Source organism: Fusarium musae, chromosome 1 (assembly GCF_019915245.1).
Source record: "Fusarium musae strain F31 chromosome 1, whole genome shotgun sequence".
Taxonomy (NCBI): domain Eukaryota; kingdom Fungi; phylum Ascomycota; class Sordariomycetes; order Hypocreales; family Nectriaceae; genus Fusarium; species Fusarium musae.
This window is the reverse complement of record NC_058387.1, coordinates 1,038,128-1,051,894: the sequence shown is the minus strand read 5'-3', so window position 1 is coordinate 1,051,894 and position 13,767 is coordinate 1,038,128. Positions and strand designations below refer to the sequence as shown.

The 13,767-nt window shown below is 51.0% G+C and overlaps 4 protein-coding genes across 4 annotated transcripts; 2 read left to right on the top strand and 2 right to left on the bottom strand.

The window, feature by feature from the left end:
- Nucleotides 1-319: 319 nt before the first annotated feature.
- J7337_000330 (uncharacterized protein) lies at nucleotides 320-1,041 on the bottom strand (the record flags this gene model as incomplete). The annotated part of the gene is made up of 3 exons (XM_044818087.1): nucleotides 320-448; nucleotides 505-915; nucleotides 973-1,041. The coding sequence occupies 3 exons, from the start codon at nucleotides 1,039-1,041 to the stop codon at nucleotides 320-322; spliced, it is 609 nt and encodes a 202-aa protein (XP_044685789.1).
- A 348-nt stretch (nucleotides 1,042-1,389) lies between these two features.
- On the top strand, nucleotides 1,390-5,185 carry J7337_000329 (uncharacterized protein; the record flags this gene model as incomplete). The annotated part of the gene is made up of 2 exons (XM_044818086.1): nucleotides 1,390-1,458; nucleotides 1,532-5,185. 2 exons carry the CDS (start codon nucleotides 1,390-1,392, stop codon nucleotides 5,183-5,185), a joined length of 3,723 nt encoding a protein of 1,240 aa, XP_044685788.1.
- Nucleotides 5,186-5,797: 612 nt separating this feature from the next.
- J7337_000328 (uncharacterized protein) lies at nucleotides 5,798-8,303 on the bottom strand (the record flags this gene model as incomplete). The annotated part of the gene is made up of 4 exons (XM_044818085.1): nucleotides 5,798-7,543; nucleotides 7,596-7,862; nucleotides 7,922-8,041; nucleotides 8,097-8,303. 4 exons carry the CDS (start codon nucleotides 8,301-8,303, stop codon nucleotides 5,798-5,800), a joined length of 2,340 nt encoding a protein of 779 aa, XP_044685787.1.
- Nucleotides 8,304-11,994: 3,691 nt separating this feature from the next.
- Nucleotides 11,995-13,759, top strand: MBZ1 (BZIP-type transcription factor mbz1; the record flags this gene model as incomplete). The annotated part of the gene is made up of 2 exons (XM_044818084.1): nucleotides 11,995-12,889; nucleotides 12,942-13,759. The coding sequence occupies 2 exons, from the start codon at nucleotides 11,995-11,997 to the stop codon at nucleotides 13,757-13,759; spliced, it is 1,713 nt and encodes a 570-aa protein (XP_044685786.1).
- Nucleotides 13,760-13,767: the final 8 nt, after the last annotated feature.

Genomic DNA, 13,767 nt, shown 5'->3' with positions numbered 1-13,767 from the left:
AAAAGGAGTATGTTGCTTGTCGGCGCTGATACTGCTTCGCTGGATCATACAAACTGGTCACATGCCCAAGATACCTCTACAAAGCGATGGAATGGATAATGGTGTTTATTTTTGTCAATATTTGTATTTACAGTTTTAATGTCTTTATTGGACACACACAAGATCCAATTGGTTAACATTCGGCAGTTCGTCTTGCCAATTGATGCTTTGTTGGATATGAAAGTCCCATCTCGTGGTCTTCCAGAGTGTGACTGGGTATAAATTCTGCTGCTGATCTTGAATAAGTCGCTAAATGTAAACCCCCCTATCTATATGAATTTCATGATGACCCTCCCGCTGAAGGTTCAACTGGTTTTGTGTATGTAACCTTCTCAACCGCCACGTTCTCATTGCCCTTGTCGTCCTTTCGTAATTGGTAGACGTATAGGGTCAGCGAAATGCCTTGGACCTAGGGTAGTCAGTAAACAAACTCATACACTGACAGACTGTTCGTGAAGCACATACATCCATCAAACAGAAGCTTGGTGTTGGTTCTTCGCTTTCCAGTCCCGATCCCTCTATAAATGCGCCAGTCGCACTTCCGGGATTTACAAAGAACTTGTCCATATACTCGAAGGCATCAAAGCGGTGAGTGCCACCCCAGCACAGAACATCCACATCCAATTTGTTCGCCTCAGCCAGAAGAAGGTCGGGCTCATTAGAGACAAGTGTGAAGCCCTCTAGAAATCCAATTCGAAGGCTTCCGTGGGTGACAACCTGCGTCAATGGCAGGGAAGTGGCCTCGACGTCATAGCGGCCTTTCACGATCTTCAGATCGGGGGAGACGGATCGCAAGTACTCATACGTGTGCTTGTCGGTCAAGTTTCCGAGGCAAAGCGTCTGGCTGATCTTTCCGGGAGAGAGGAGCTTCTTGAACTACAGATGCAGAGACGCTGTTAGCGATGCGCGCGACCTTGGAAGCACCGCGCGTACCTTGGCCGGAATGTCGAGCGCCCGATCCGGGATATGGAGGTCTCCTATGACGAGAATGAGGAAAGCCATGATGTTTCTCTAAGGACGAGAGAGAAATCGAGGCTACGGACGTGTTTGCGATTGAGTAACGAGAGGCGCGAGCTGCTAACACCTTACCCAAGGTCAGCTCCGAGGGGCACAGCTACCGCGCAGTACGTAGGCGCTCGGATACAGCGGTAAGCTGACGCCACATCCTCATAACGGGGAGCATGACAGATGTGGCTTAGCTTCCTTCCGCCGAGAAAGTTCACATCAAATCCTTATCGGTTCAGCGGGGTGCGATAAGCAAGTAAAAATTTGGGAATTTTTGGCTGGGGTCTCTTTTCACCGAACGATTAATCCAGTTGGTGGTTGCGCATTCAATTGCTCAGAATCAAGATGGCGACCCCTTCTCTGGCTGAAAAGCTGGACAAGATCAAGTCCCCTGGACTTCAGAGTCAGAAAAGGGTATGTTTTACTTTACTTTGTCATCTCCGGCGTCTTCAATCTTGAGTCGCACACTAACAACTTTTGCTTGTAGACTGTCGTTGTACTTCAGGCCGTCGAGTCGACTCTCAAGGAACAGAACACGGCCCCTACGCCAACAGGATACTTTGCCGCTCTTCTCGCCCTTCTTCAGCAGGCGAACAGCAATGACACCGTGAATCCAGAATTGGCGACTCCCGTTGTCTACCTTCTCGACGTCGTTACACCTTATGCCCCACAACCTCTCCTCCGATCCAAGTTTACACAGATTCTTACTCTTCTCGCCCCCGTACTTTTGTTACAGGATGCCGAAGCCCCGTTGTTGCGATCGTCCATAGGATGTCTCGAATCTCTTCTTCTGGCCCAGGATGCTGCTTCTTGGGAGCTTTCTGTCTCCCAAATTGGTCCTCGACGAGCTGTTGCTGGACTCTTGAACATGTCTGTTGACCACCGACCAAAGGTGCGAAAGAGGTCGCAAGATGCTCTGAAGACGGTTCTTCGAAACCCGCCCCCGAGCCCCTCCTTGGACCACCCTGCTGCCGACATGTGCGCCCAGACTGCTACCAAGAACCTCGAGGATCTCGCCGGCAAGATTGCGCAGGCGCGCAAGGGAAAGAAGGCCGATGTTAGCCATGACCCTGCTATGATCCACGCTCTTCAACTGGTCAAGACTGTTGCGGCTGCTAGTGGAGGCTGGCCTAGCAAGAAGATCGAGTCTCTGTGCGAGCTCCTATTGGGTATCGCAAAGAGCGGAAACGAGTACATGACCATGGCGTCTTTCGAAATTTTTGAGATGATCTTCGAGGGCATGACAGATGAGGTCTCATCAGCCAAGCTCCCACGACTTATGGAAATCATCTCCGAATTGCGACCAGCTGCCAACGACACCCAGCTTGTTCCCCCGTGGCTCGCCATTCTATCCCGAGGATACGATGTTTCCGCCCAGGTCGAGCCTGAGGAGACTTTCCAGAACCTCCCCCAGCTGTTCGATATGGTCGCCCAGTTCCTCGAGGCTCCCTCCGAGAATATTCGAATTTCCGCCTCAGAATGTTTAGTGTCTTTCATGGCCAACTGTATCCCTCAAAATGTTATTCTTGAGCCTTCAATCTTCGACGAGAAGGTTCTCGAGAAGCTCGCCAAGTCAGCAGAGTCTCTTTTGACTGTCCAGTTCCAGGCTGCTTGGCTCCAGACTTTCAACGTTCTGGGAGCCATGTTCGATACTTTGAGATGGAGGTCTTATCCTATCATGATGAACGTCACGAAGACTATTGGCGAAATCCGAGAGAATGGCTCTTTCCGCAACAAGAAGGAGGCCGACGAGGTTATTGGAAAGGCTATCCGAGCCATGGGCCCTGAAGCTGTTCTTTCAATTCTCCCTCTCAACCTCGCAAAGCCAGCAAAGGGCCAGCCAGGCCGTGCTTGGATGTTCCCTATTCTACGAGATTACACTAGCAACACAAACCTAGCTCACTTCAAGAGTGAGATGGTTCCTCTCAGTGAGGTCATGTTTCAAAGGGTTCTGGATCATGGCCAGGCTGAGAAGACAATGGAGGTCAAGATTTACGAAACAGTTGTCCAGCAGATCTGGTCTACTCTTCCCGGCTACTGCGATCTTCCTCTGGATCTTACCGAGGCTTTCGACCAGGGCTTCGCCGAGATCTTGGCTAACCTCCTGTACAAGCAAGTTGAGCTGCGACTGGATGTTTGCAGGGCGCTGAAGACTCTGATCGAGTCCAACCAAGCTATTGCAAATATTGAAGACCAGGAGGAGGATCTCGTTCTTCAGAGCCGAGTCAGCCGTGCTGATGCTAAGAAGAACCTCGAATACCTCTCCAACTTTGCAGGCAATATGCTCGCAGTCCTCTTCAACGTTTACACGCAAACTCTTCCTCAAAGCCGAGGTCCTATTCTTCAGACCATCAACACCTTCCTTAGCATCACACCTAACGCTGAGTTGATGGAGACCTTTGACCGAGTCAGCACTATGCTCGCCACTGAGTTGGAGAAGGAGAAGCCAGCAGACAAGAAGAAAGAGAACCAGAAGTCCAAGGATCACATGCCTTCAACAGCCCAGACATTGATGGATCTCGTCATCACAATGTCCGTTTATCTTCCCAGGGAAAGCTTTGCCGCTCTTTTCAAGATTGCCGAAGTCATCATCAACAAGGAGGAGGAGCCTCAACTTCAGAAGAAGGCATACAAGCTCATCCCTCGTCTAGCGGACTCTGAGATCGGAAAGGCCGCTCTTCAGGAGAGAAGTGCTGAGCTCCAGCAACTTATCTTCTCTAGTACCGAGAAGGTCTCAGCTCCTGCTCGACGAGAGCGCCTTGCTGCCATTATTGCCCTCCTACCTTTCATTCCCGACACCTCCCTTCACTTCATTCCTGCTGTGCTCAGCGAAGTTGTCATCTCCTGCAAGGAGAACAATGAGCGTGCCCGTGAGACAGCATACGAGCTGCTGGTTCGCATGGGACACCGCATGGTTCAGGCTAATGGAACACCTATCGACAACAGCAAGGTTCCTCATATGCCCGACGATGCCCCTGCTGGAACCGCCAATATCGAGGAGTTCTTCACTATGGTCAGCGCTGGTTTGGCTGGCAGCACACCTCACATGATTTCAGCTTCTATCACGGCCATCAGCCGACTTCTATATGAGTTCCGAAGCGAACTGAGCGACGCTACTCTATCTGACTTGGTCCAGACCATGGATCTCTTCCTCACTTCCAACAACCGAGAGATTGTCAAGAGCTGCTTAGGTTTCGTCAAGGTCTGCGTTATTGGCCTCCCTGTCGAGCTCATGCTTCCTCGTCTGTCAACTCTGGTGCCCAACCTCATTGTCTGGAGTCATGAACACAAGGGTCACTTCAAGGCTAAGGTCAAGCATATTCTGGAGCGCATGGTCCGGCGCTTTGGTTATGACAATATTCACAAGAACACACCTGATGATGACAAGAAACTGATCGTCAACATCCGGAAGACCAAGGAGCGTTCCAAGAAGAAGAAGGATGCTGCCAAGGGTGAGAATGACGGCGACGATAGTGACGACGACGAGGCTCAGCCCAAGCGCCAGTTCGAGAATGAATACGACCAGGCCCTTTATAGCAGTGACTCTGATGACGATGAGGGTGAATCCGATGATGAGGCTCCTAGGCAAAGGAAGAAGGCCCAGAAGGGTGGCAAGACATATATTGTTGAAGACGACGACGAACCTCTCGATCTGCTCGACAAGAAGGCCTTGGCCAACATCTCTTCCACTAAGCCTGTTAAGATGCGCAAGCCCACACGCACCAAGGCCAAGGTCGACCTCGATGGCAAGCTCATCCTCGGCAAGGACAGCGACGACGAGGGTGCCATGGACGTCGACGAGCCCAACCCTGAGGCTTCAGGTGTCGGTGCCTATGTCGCTGCTCTCAAGGGTAAGGATGTCGCCAAGCGCGGTCGTGGAGGCAAGCTCAAGTTTTCCAACCGTCGCTCCAAGGAAGACGATGACGAGGACTTCGAGATGGATGACAACGATGTTGCCGCAGTCAAGAGCAGGATCAGCCCTGGACGGGATAGGGGTAGCCGTGGAAGCTTCCGCGGTAGAGGAGCCGGTCGTGGCGGAAAGAGTGGAAGAGGAGGCATTGCTGCAGGACGAAAGGGACTTGGTGTTGAGAAGAGACACGGAGTGTCTGGCGTGGGAAAGCCTAGGAGAGGACGCAACTAGATGCCATAGTTATACCCATTCGATGCGTCATGAGGTTTCGGCATTCGTTTTATTTTTGAAGTTCGAGTTTAGATCACGGGTTGTTTTAGAGTAAATAAAAGTCAAGCAATCATGAAGTCCATTCGTACACGGTCCATCCGATATCGCACTATATAAAATAAAAGGCCTGCCTTGTCCAAACGTCTAACCCTTCAAATACTAGTTCTTGTAGTAGTCAAGTCTTTCCTCCGAATCGGGATATCATCAGATCATGCCATCGTCCAAAGTTCATTCCATCACCAACGCTTTTGCCGGACTGCACTACCAACAATGTAACCTCCAACGCCTGTTGCCATGCTTAACGCGCTCAAATACTTTACGCACATGCATTATCATGAGCAAAACAAACAGTATCCGCATTTCTCCAGATCATCTTGCAGCATTACTCAAGCACAATTACATCCTCCATTCGACGCGGGTGTAGAGGCCGAGGTCGTCCGTATCCTTCAACAACGGGCTCTTCTCGGTAGTATCGATGCACTGGCTCTCGATGTTGAAAGGGTTCGGGTCCTCTTTCTTCGTAACGACTGTATCGTGTTAGTGTCTTTCTGATTTGACGAGGCCACGCTCTGCTTACACCTCGCGGTACGGTTCGTAACCTGGAGCCAACGGCTCATTTATGACCGGACGAGGCTCTGGGCCAGGTGGAATATAACGGACTGGACGAGGGTCTCGCTCAAAGTAACTTCTAATATCACCTCGAGCTCCTGAAGACACAGGGGCATGAGCTGGTCCGGCTCGGTTGTCCGTTACGATAGGGCGATGTCGATCTTCCAGAGACACGCGATTAATGGGGACCATCTCAATGCTTGTGTTGGTTCTGTTGCCTGGTACTAGCCGGGAGTTCTCCTGCCAAGGGCCCGCCTGTTGCTCCCTTGCAACTCTGTATGGCTCGGCAGCAAGTCTAAAACCAGGCCCTGCTTCATCACGAGATGATGATGGCAAATCTCCAGTAGAATGAACTGGGACTCGTTCATAGAACCCACCACGATCTTCCATGACAACTGGGGTATCACGAATTCCCGGTCTTTGTGGCTCGTCATATGGCCGACGACTTACTAAAATCCTCGCTGGGTTGTTCTGTGTTCCACGCGATCTTGTATCATAACGATGTGAAGGATCCAACGAAGCCGGAGGAGCAGGTACTCCATGAGATCTGGTATTATAGTGATGCGCAGGGGCATCGAACATGTGACCACGGGGTGGTGAGGGATCGTGACCAGAGATTTGGTAGGGCCTATCTCCATGAACCAACGGTTCACCCATTACAGGTCGTGATATTTCCATGGGCTCGCCTCTTGTAACAGGGCCTCGCAATGGAGAAGATATGATAACTGGATGCTGCATACTGGTGGTCATAGGGGGCTCGTTTCTGAAGCCTTGTCCCCGAGGGGGTACTGCACGCACAAAGGACGGTTTCATAGTATCAGGAGACGCTGGCTCAATGGACTGCACCAGCATATCCTGTAGTCGATCGGCCACTCTCGACACAGGTGGATGAGTGCTAGGTGGCGCGTCATAAAATGGTGACTTTACCTTGCGGGCAACTTGTGGCCCTGAACTTATAAAATGGCCATTTGCGGGATATTGAGGTTTCCCAACATAACCGTTCTCAAAAGGTGCAGGTCCCGCACCTCCAGAAACAATTCTGAGCTGGGATGGAGCAGGCAACTCATCGCTCAAGGGAACCAGAGCCGTAGGCGGCGGCGGACCACGGGTATACTGAGGGGAGGGCCCTTGTGGAGATTGGGGAGCTGGCTCTTGTACATTGCGGCTTCTGTCAATAGCATCTTGCCAAGCAGCTTGGTACCGTTTGAATCCGCGCTGTCCTTTCTTCTCTGCGGATGTCTTACGCTTTCTTTTCTTCACCTTTCCTTTTGGCTTGGGCGTGGCGGGTGTTCGTGAGCCCTGGTTAAGTCTGGGAGATTGGTGGTGACTGGGACCAGCCTGGCCAGAGATATTCGGTACAGGCCTACTGGGAACGGGATTCGTAGACTGATACACCACCTCTTCGATTGATGAGTCGGACTCGTTGCCAGATTCCTCACCTTCTGAGTCGGAAATCACAACGACTTCCCTCAATATCTCATCCAGCTGGTCCCGACCGCTCTCCTCATCTCCTCGCCACTTGACGAGGGTGTCTAAACAAAGAGCCTCGACAACTTTGCGAGCGTTCTGCCATGTGGTCTCCCTCAGCAGAGTGTCATACCTTGTGTGAGTATGACGAATGTGAGCGAGGACTGCAAGTTGAACCCTTCGGGCGAGTGTTATATCTTCCGAGAGGCCTACTTTTTCCTTGTTGTTTTTGTTCGTTGGATCCTATAATAATAAATACCTTGTCTGTACGAAGGTGTCAGGGAGGAGAACAAACCCGTCTGAAAGCATGTTCAATGATCATCCGTCGATCGGTGTTTGGAATTCTAGGAAACAGATCGCGTAAGGCAGCGTCAACTTGTGCATCGTATTCCTCTTGAGATTCGGGAATGGGCTCAGGAATACCGCTAGGGGCTGCAAGCATGTTCTCCATGACATGTCCTAGACCCGCGCGGGCTTCCTCGACGATTGTTTCTCTAACATGATGTCCGATGCGATGGACTTGGTGAGCCAAGATATTTGAGCCGGAAGCTTCTTTTGCGTTCTTCATATGGCAAGGTTAGTAACGGACGGCCCAGACCAATACATCTGTGTTTTGCATACCGATACGATAAATATCATGGCATCTTTTTCTCGGGATAGTTCTTTGCATGCTTGAGTTAGTTCAGGGTTGCCGGCAGGGACAAACTCGAAACCAGGAGGGGGTGTTTTCTTTGTAGTGATCTATACATGGTGGTGAGTGCTGTGATGACCTCGTTGCGCAACAGTCGCATTATACCTGGAATTCAAGCTTCTTTTTCTTGTCCTTGTTTTCAACAAACTCGAAGTACGAGTGATGTTTGGTTGTCTTTGGAAGAGCTGGTTTGGCAACAAAGCCAGGGGGAACAGGTGCTGTATGATCATACTGAGATCTTTGTGCACGTCTATGCCTCTCCTTTGGGCCACCTGCCACAGCCGCGGGCAGGTTTCGTTTTTCTCTCCCCATTTTGTACGGCTGTGGTCAGCTTACCATAGTGGCGAGTGATAGAGTTTCAGTTGATATGTTCCGACGAGGGAACTGAAATAGCAACTTGATAGGACCTTCTGAGGCCTAGTAGAACGCGATGTGTTTGCAGAGGACGATGCTCTTTGCAGTACCTGTTTGCAAGTGCAAGCTTGGATGGTAACCGTATCTTCAAAGTTGGAGAACACAAGCAAAAAAGAATAGGCTGTCGCGATGCGTGCGATGCGATGCTGCGCAATACTCTGTTATGCTATGCAATGCGATGCAACAACGAAATGTGACGGCCGAAACTGTTTCAATCTTTCACGAGTCGCAACAAGGCACAGATAGATAGACAGACACGGTATATACAAACCGATAAGCGCGTTCCAGTTCGACACTTTGGCCGGGCGAGGAATATGTCAGACACGACTGTTCAGGCGCGAGTGCAGTTGGGCGCGCACGGTTGTAGGACGTAAGGCTCCGACGACGTTCTCCAAATGCATGCAGATGCAGGCGAATGGGGCCATTGATGGATGGCCTCAAGAGGCTGAAACTAGAGGCAGGCTGTAGCCAATCACGGGTCAGCAGAGTCTTTGATCACGTGACTTGAACACGTGATTTAGCATGTGACCATGGATTATCTTGATCTCGAATTCATCGAGGCGCAAGTAACATTCACATGGAGCTATTTTTGTTACAGCAAGGACAATTTTTGAAGCCTCATCGCCTCTTACCTGATCACGGTCTTGGCAGAGGCTATGTCCTTGCGGTTCGGAACTGGAGTCGCTAACGATCTAGCTTCTGGAAAAGTTTAGACCTAGGCGATACCGAGACCAGCAAACCAAAGTGGCTAATAATTTGCATGGGCTGTGCTCTTTAAACCATATGAAATTTTATCAATGCTAGTAAAATCTTCCTTGGCCAGGATCGTCAAGATTAAGCTCCCATCACCGCCGGCAGTTGTATTAGATCTGAGAAAAGCGAAAGCGACGTCTTGGCGCAAGGTTGAATCAAGAACTTCAGATCAGAAATTGCAGATGGCTGAACATTCAATGAATAAGGCTAAAAGGGGTAAATTCTCAAGCCGTAACGTGAACTAGATGTTTTAAGCCTGGTACCGATAATCAGTCGATCGACTATAATTCGAGACTCCCGCCACGGCAGAAACCCCTAGCCAAAAGCTTGTTCGAGGCTTCCGGTATGTGGGATGAAGTGACGGAACCACTGTCGACGAAAGGAGAACCGTCGTTTTGTGAAACAAGTCTCGGTTGATGCATAGCAAAGCGTTTTGGATGAAACTCATAATAACGGCAAACGCCGTATCCTCTTGTGTCATTGTCCATCATCGTCAGGGGCAGTGGAGAAGATAATCAGGGCGGCAGTTGAGCCAGCGCCAGGGCGACCACAAACTGGGAAGTTCTATTTTTGTCGAGACTGTCGATCGGCTTGTCTTGTCACGGGAATCCAACACTCATTGGTTGGGGAGTGGCGAAAAAAACAAACCTGGTTTGAGGCTTGGACGTCAACACACCGTCCCGTACGGATACTAGCAGCACTGTAAACGCCGAAGATTACTCGGTGCCTTCAACATCTAGATCCCGCCAACGGCATAACGGCGTTATTAACACCCGATGCCATTCTTTGTGGCACGACGGAGACCACCAGAGAAGATGAATGGTTCAAATCATCGCAAGAACGACGATCATTGAGCTTACTTGGGAAGCCAAGACTCCAACTCTGATGACACAGCCTCATGGGTGCCCGCTGATGTTACTGTGTGGGTTTACACGATTATAGCAGCGTGGCACAGTAGAAGACAGTGAGCAAACTGGACTAAAGAGCGAGCAGTGAAAGATGGAGCAGCCAGCAGCGTAATTAGAGCAGAAGAGGAAAAGCGAACGGTGGGATGGACTCGGGACTCTTCAGGCTTCTGAAATGGACTGACTGTGCTTGCGGTGGTGGGATTTTGGGATATGAAGGCGGTGGCAGTGCAATAGATAGATGATATTGATGGTGGTGGTCATCCCCGCAGTGTCTTTACGGTAAGGCAAGACCTTGTCTGTTCATTTCTTATTGAAATGAGCAAAGAATCGAGGGAAATGAATCATATCAGCGAATCCTCCCTGATGATCTGAGTTGGCAACACATAGCTTGAGGAAAAGTAGCTGCATATAGCTATACTTGAGCATCGTAATAGTGGACTCGGAAGCAGTAGACAAGCTTTGGAAAGCATACCAGCCAGTGTAATAAGGGCACAATTCTATTGTTTTGTACAGCCACGCTCGGGTCGGACGGAAGACAAGTTTCAGTATCCGCCAACACTGATCAGTGAATTGGCTGGTATTTGTTGTTTACCTGCACTCCAGTCTGCAGAGTTCACACATCAATGGTCCGAGGCTTCTTGTATTTAGCAATTTGCTGACTAGCATTCCAGCCATGATAGCCGATGGCGATGGGCTGCCGCTTTGCCGTCCGGTTGGAGCAGCGGCCGGATTTAACGGCGACGATGAGACTGATCTTCCCTTATCACAAAACTATTGGGCGGAGGAATTATTTAGCCGTGCTTTTGTCTGAATCAAGCTTGATAACCTCAAACAGGAGGGAACGTCGGTATTCAGACGCAGGCAGAAGAATAATCAGCCTGAGGCTTGACCAGATTGAGCCCAGGCCACGAAGCCTCACAGGATGAGAGACGTAAGCTCGTAGATGCATCTGCAGGTGAAGTCGACGATGGACCAGAAATGCATACGAAAAAGCGCAGCCAAAGACGAGCCATGAGACTCTGAGGAGCCAAAACGACCAGCGCCATGCCTCCATCATGGGCTTTTTGGCACCAAGCCTGTCCCAAAGGGGCAGTTGAGCGTCGTCATCCTCAGGCCGCAGACGTCTCTGGTCGTTCGTTTCGCTCTCTTGTTGGAGCTAGACTCTCGCAAAGACTCGCACCTTGTTCGCTCCGCACCCCTCGGAGGGCGAAACAGGGATACGCTCGCTGCTGTCTCTGAGAGGCTCGGTCGTCAGAGGCTCATCTTGATTGGCCTCTAGAGTTACGGCGCTGCCTCAATGAGTTATCCACCTCCTTGGCCCTTGGCTTCCACCCTTGGCTTGCACAACCCAAGAAAAGAGCTGACGCGTCCTCACTCCTCTCCCTCACTAGTCGGATTCCCAGCCGCCGATCCATCCCTGCTCCCTGGTCAGCCCTGACAACGGCCGGCGTTACCAGACAGAGAGACCTGGATCTAGCGGTTCATAGCGCTCGAATGGAATCAATTCAGGGGCCGAGTCCCTGAAGTTGGGGGCCTTGAGCATGTTTATAGTGGATTACCTGAGTGGGCTTCAGTGGCTTTCACCAGTCTCTTCCTCCCTGACACGGCGGGGATCTTGTTGTCGGACCCGGCGGGTACGTACCGCCGACCAAGGCACCCACCCCATTCATAGAACACGGTCCCTCCCCAGTTCCCGATTTTCTGCCTGGTTCCATCTTTCCCCTTCTCAACTTCCAAACAATCGCTTCTGTTACTGAACTTCCATCTCTCAACAACTACTTTTCAATCATCTTCTAAACAAGACAACACAGCAGACTTGAATCTAGCGACAATACTCGAGTCTTTCACTGATCATCACTTGGGCGACGAATTCAATCTCTCATCACCAAAGACTACATCCTCCGGTATCGCCGAACTGATTCAACAATATGTCAGGTCCTGGCCAGAATACTGTCGATATCGACGCTCTCCTCGATCTTACCGAGTACGATAATTTCCAATCTCCTGCTACTACAGTATCACCATCAGGAACATCAAAGGCTACATTCGCCAGCCCTATCACAGCTGCTGTCGCTGCTCCCGCCACCACAACTGCCCAAAGCCTGAGCGGTCCCAGTCACAACTATGACATGTACCGACAACAGACTGGCTTTGTGCCCGGTGCCATCGCCAACACAATGGCCGTTAACCAGACAAACAACACTGGCTACCAAGACTTCCGCAGCATCGACTACCTAACCACCTTCAGCCCCGAGGCTGATCTGTTTGATTTCAACACATCTCCTTCGCAGGCTACTTTGGGTGCTTCGGATATGGATATGGATTTCGAGTCGCAGACCGAGACACAACAGTTTTTCACTGTCGACCCTAGTAGCATTGAGCAAGAGAACGCTGGTCTTCCCTCACCACCCGTTTTGCCTACACAGAACAATGGCCGTCTCTGGCCTGGTGCTCACTCCCAAGCCGCTCTTGCCAAGGCTCAGCAACAACAGCGACAACAGCAGCAGATCATTCAGCAACAACAACAGGCTCAGCGCCAGGCATCGCAGCCCAAGTCTCGTGGCAAGGCCCCTCAGCCTACCGACCCCATCGTTGAGCAGAAGATTACTCAGCTCCTGAACTCTATGCGAGCCAAGCCCTCGATGCCCGAGAGCCAGGCTACCAGCCCCATGGCCAACCTTCCCCGATCCAAGAAGGACGAAGAGGAAATGGATGAGGATGAGCGCCTCCTGGCTAGTGAGGAGGGCAAGAAGCTCAGCAGCAAGGAGCGACGACAGCTTCGTAACAAGGTGTCCGCTCGTGCTTTCCGTTCCCGCAGAAAGGGTAAGTTTGCTCCGTCACAAATAATTGAAACAGTATGCTAACAATGTCTTAGAATATATCACTCAGCTTGAGACTGAGATTGCCAATAAGGTCAGCGAGAACGGCGACCTCCGCGCTCAGAACCGTGCTCTCGTCGACGAGAACAAGCGTCTGACTGACCTCACCCGCATGCTTCTCTCTTCGCCTTCCTTCTCCAACTTCCTGGACAACCTCAGCAGCAACCCTACCACTGTTCAGCAGACTCCTCAACTCAAGGTCGAGCCTCAACCGGAACAGCGACAGGTGCCTAAGGACATCAACCCCTACAATGCCCAGCAGTCTTCTCAGCACCAGATTGGCATGGCCATGATCCCTGAGCAGAACATGGACTTCTCCATGCTCACTCTTGATGGCTCTTTCAACTTCCAGCCTCAAGTCTTTGTTGTTGACACTCCTGAGCTTCCTGATGCTATTGACGCTTCTGTTCTCTCTGGCAAGACCTCCAACTTCGCTGAGCCCATCTTCGACTCTGAGGAGGAGAAGCTCGAGGTGCCCGCCATTGAGCGCCCTGTTGAGAAGCCCGAGGTTGCTGAGCCCGTTGACGCCGCCCCTATTGATCTTGAGTTCGAATCTGACCCTGAATTCGCCCTGTTCCACACTGAGACCGCTACCACCACCACCGAGCAACCCAAGGAGTTTGACTCTGAGGGTCTATCGCATGTTGACATCTTTGGCGGTGTTGAGTCCGAAAAGGTGCTTGCCCGTCTTGAACTTATCGATGCCGGTGAGGAAGAGAGTCTCGCTGCTTTGGCCATGGCTCGTGTGCAACGTATCAGCGCCAGCTGTGACGCTGTTACGTCAAGGTTAGAGCTTCTTACCATGGACCTGTAAAGAGTGGT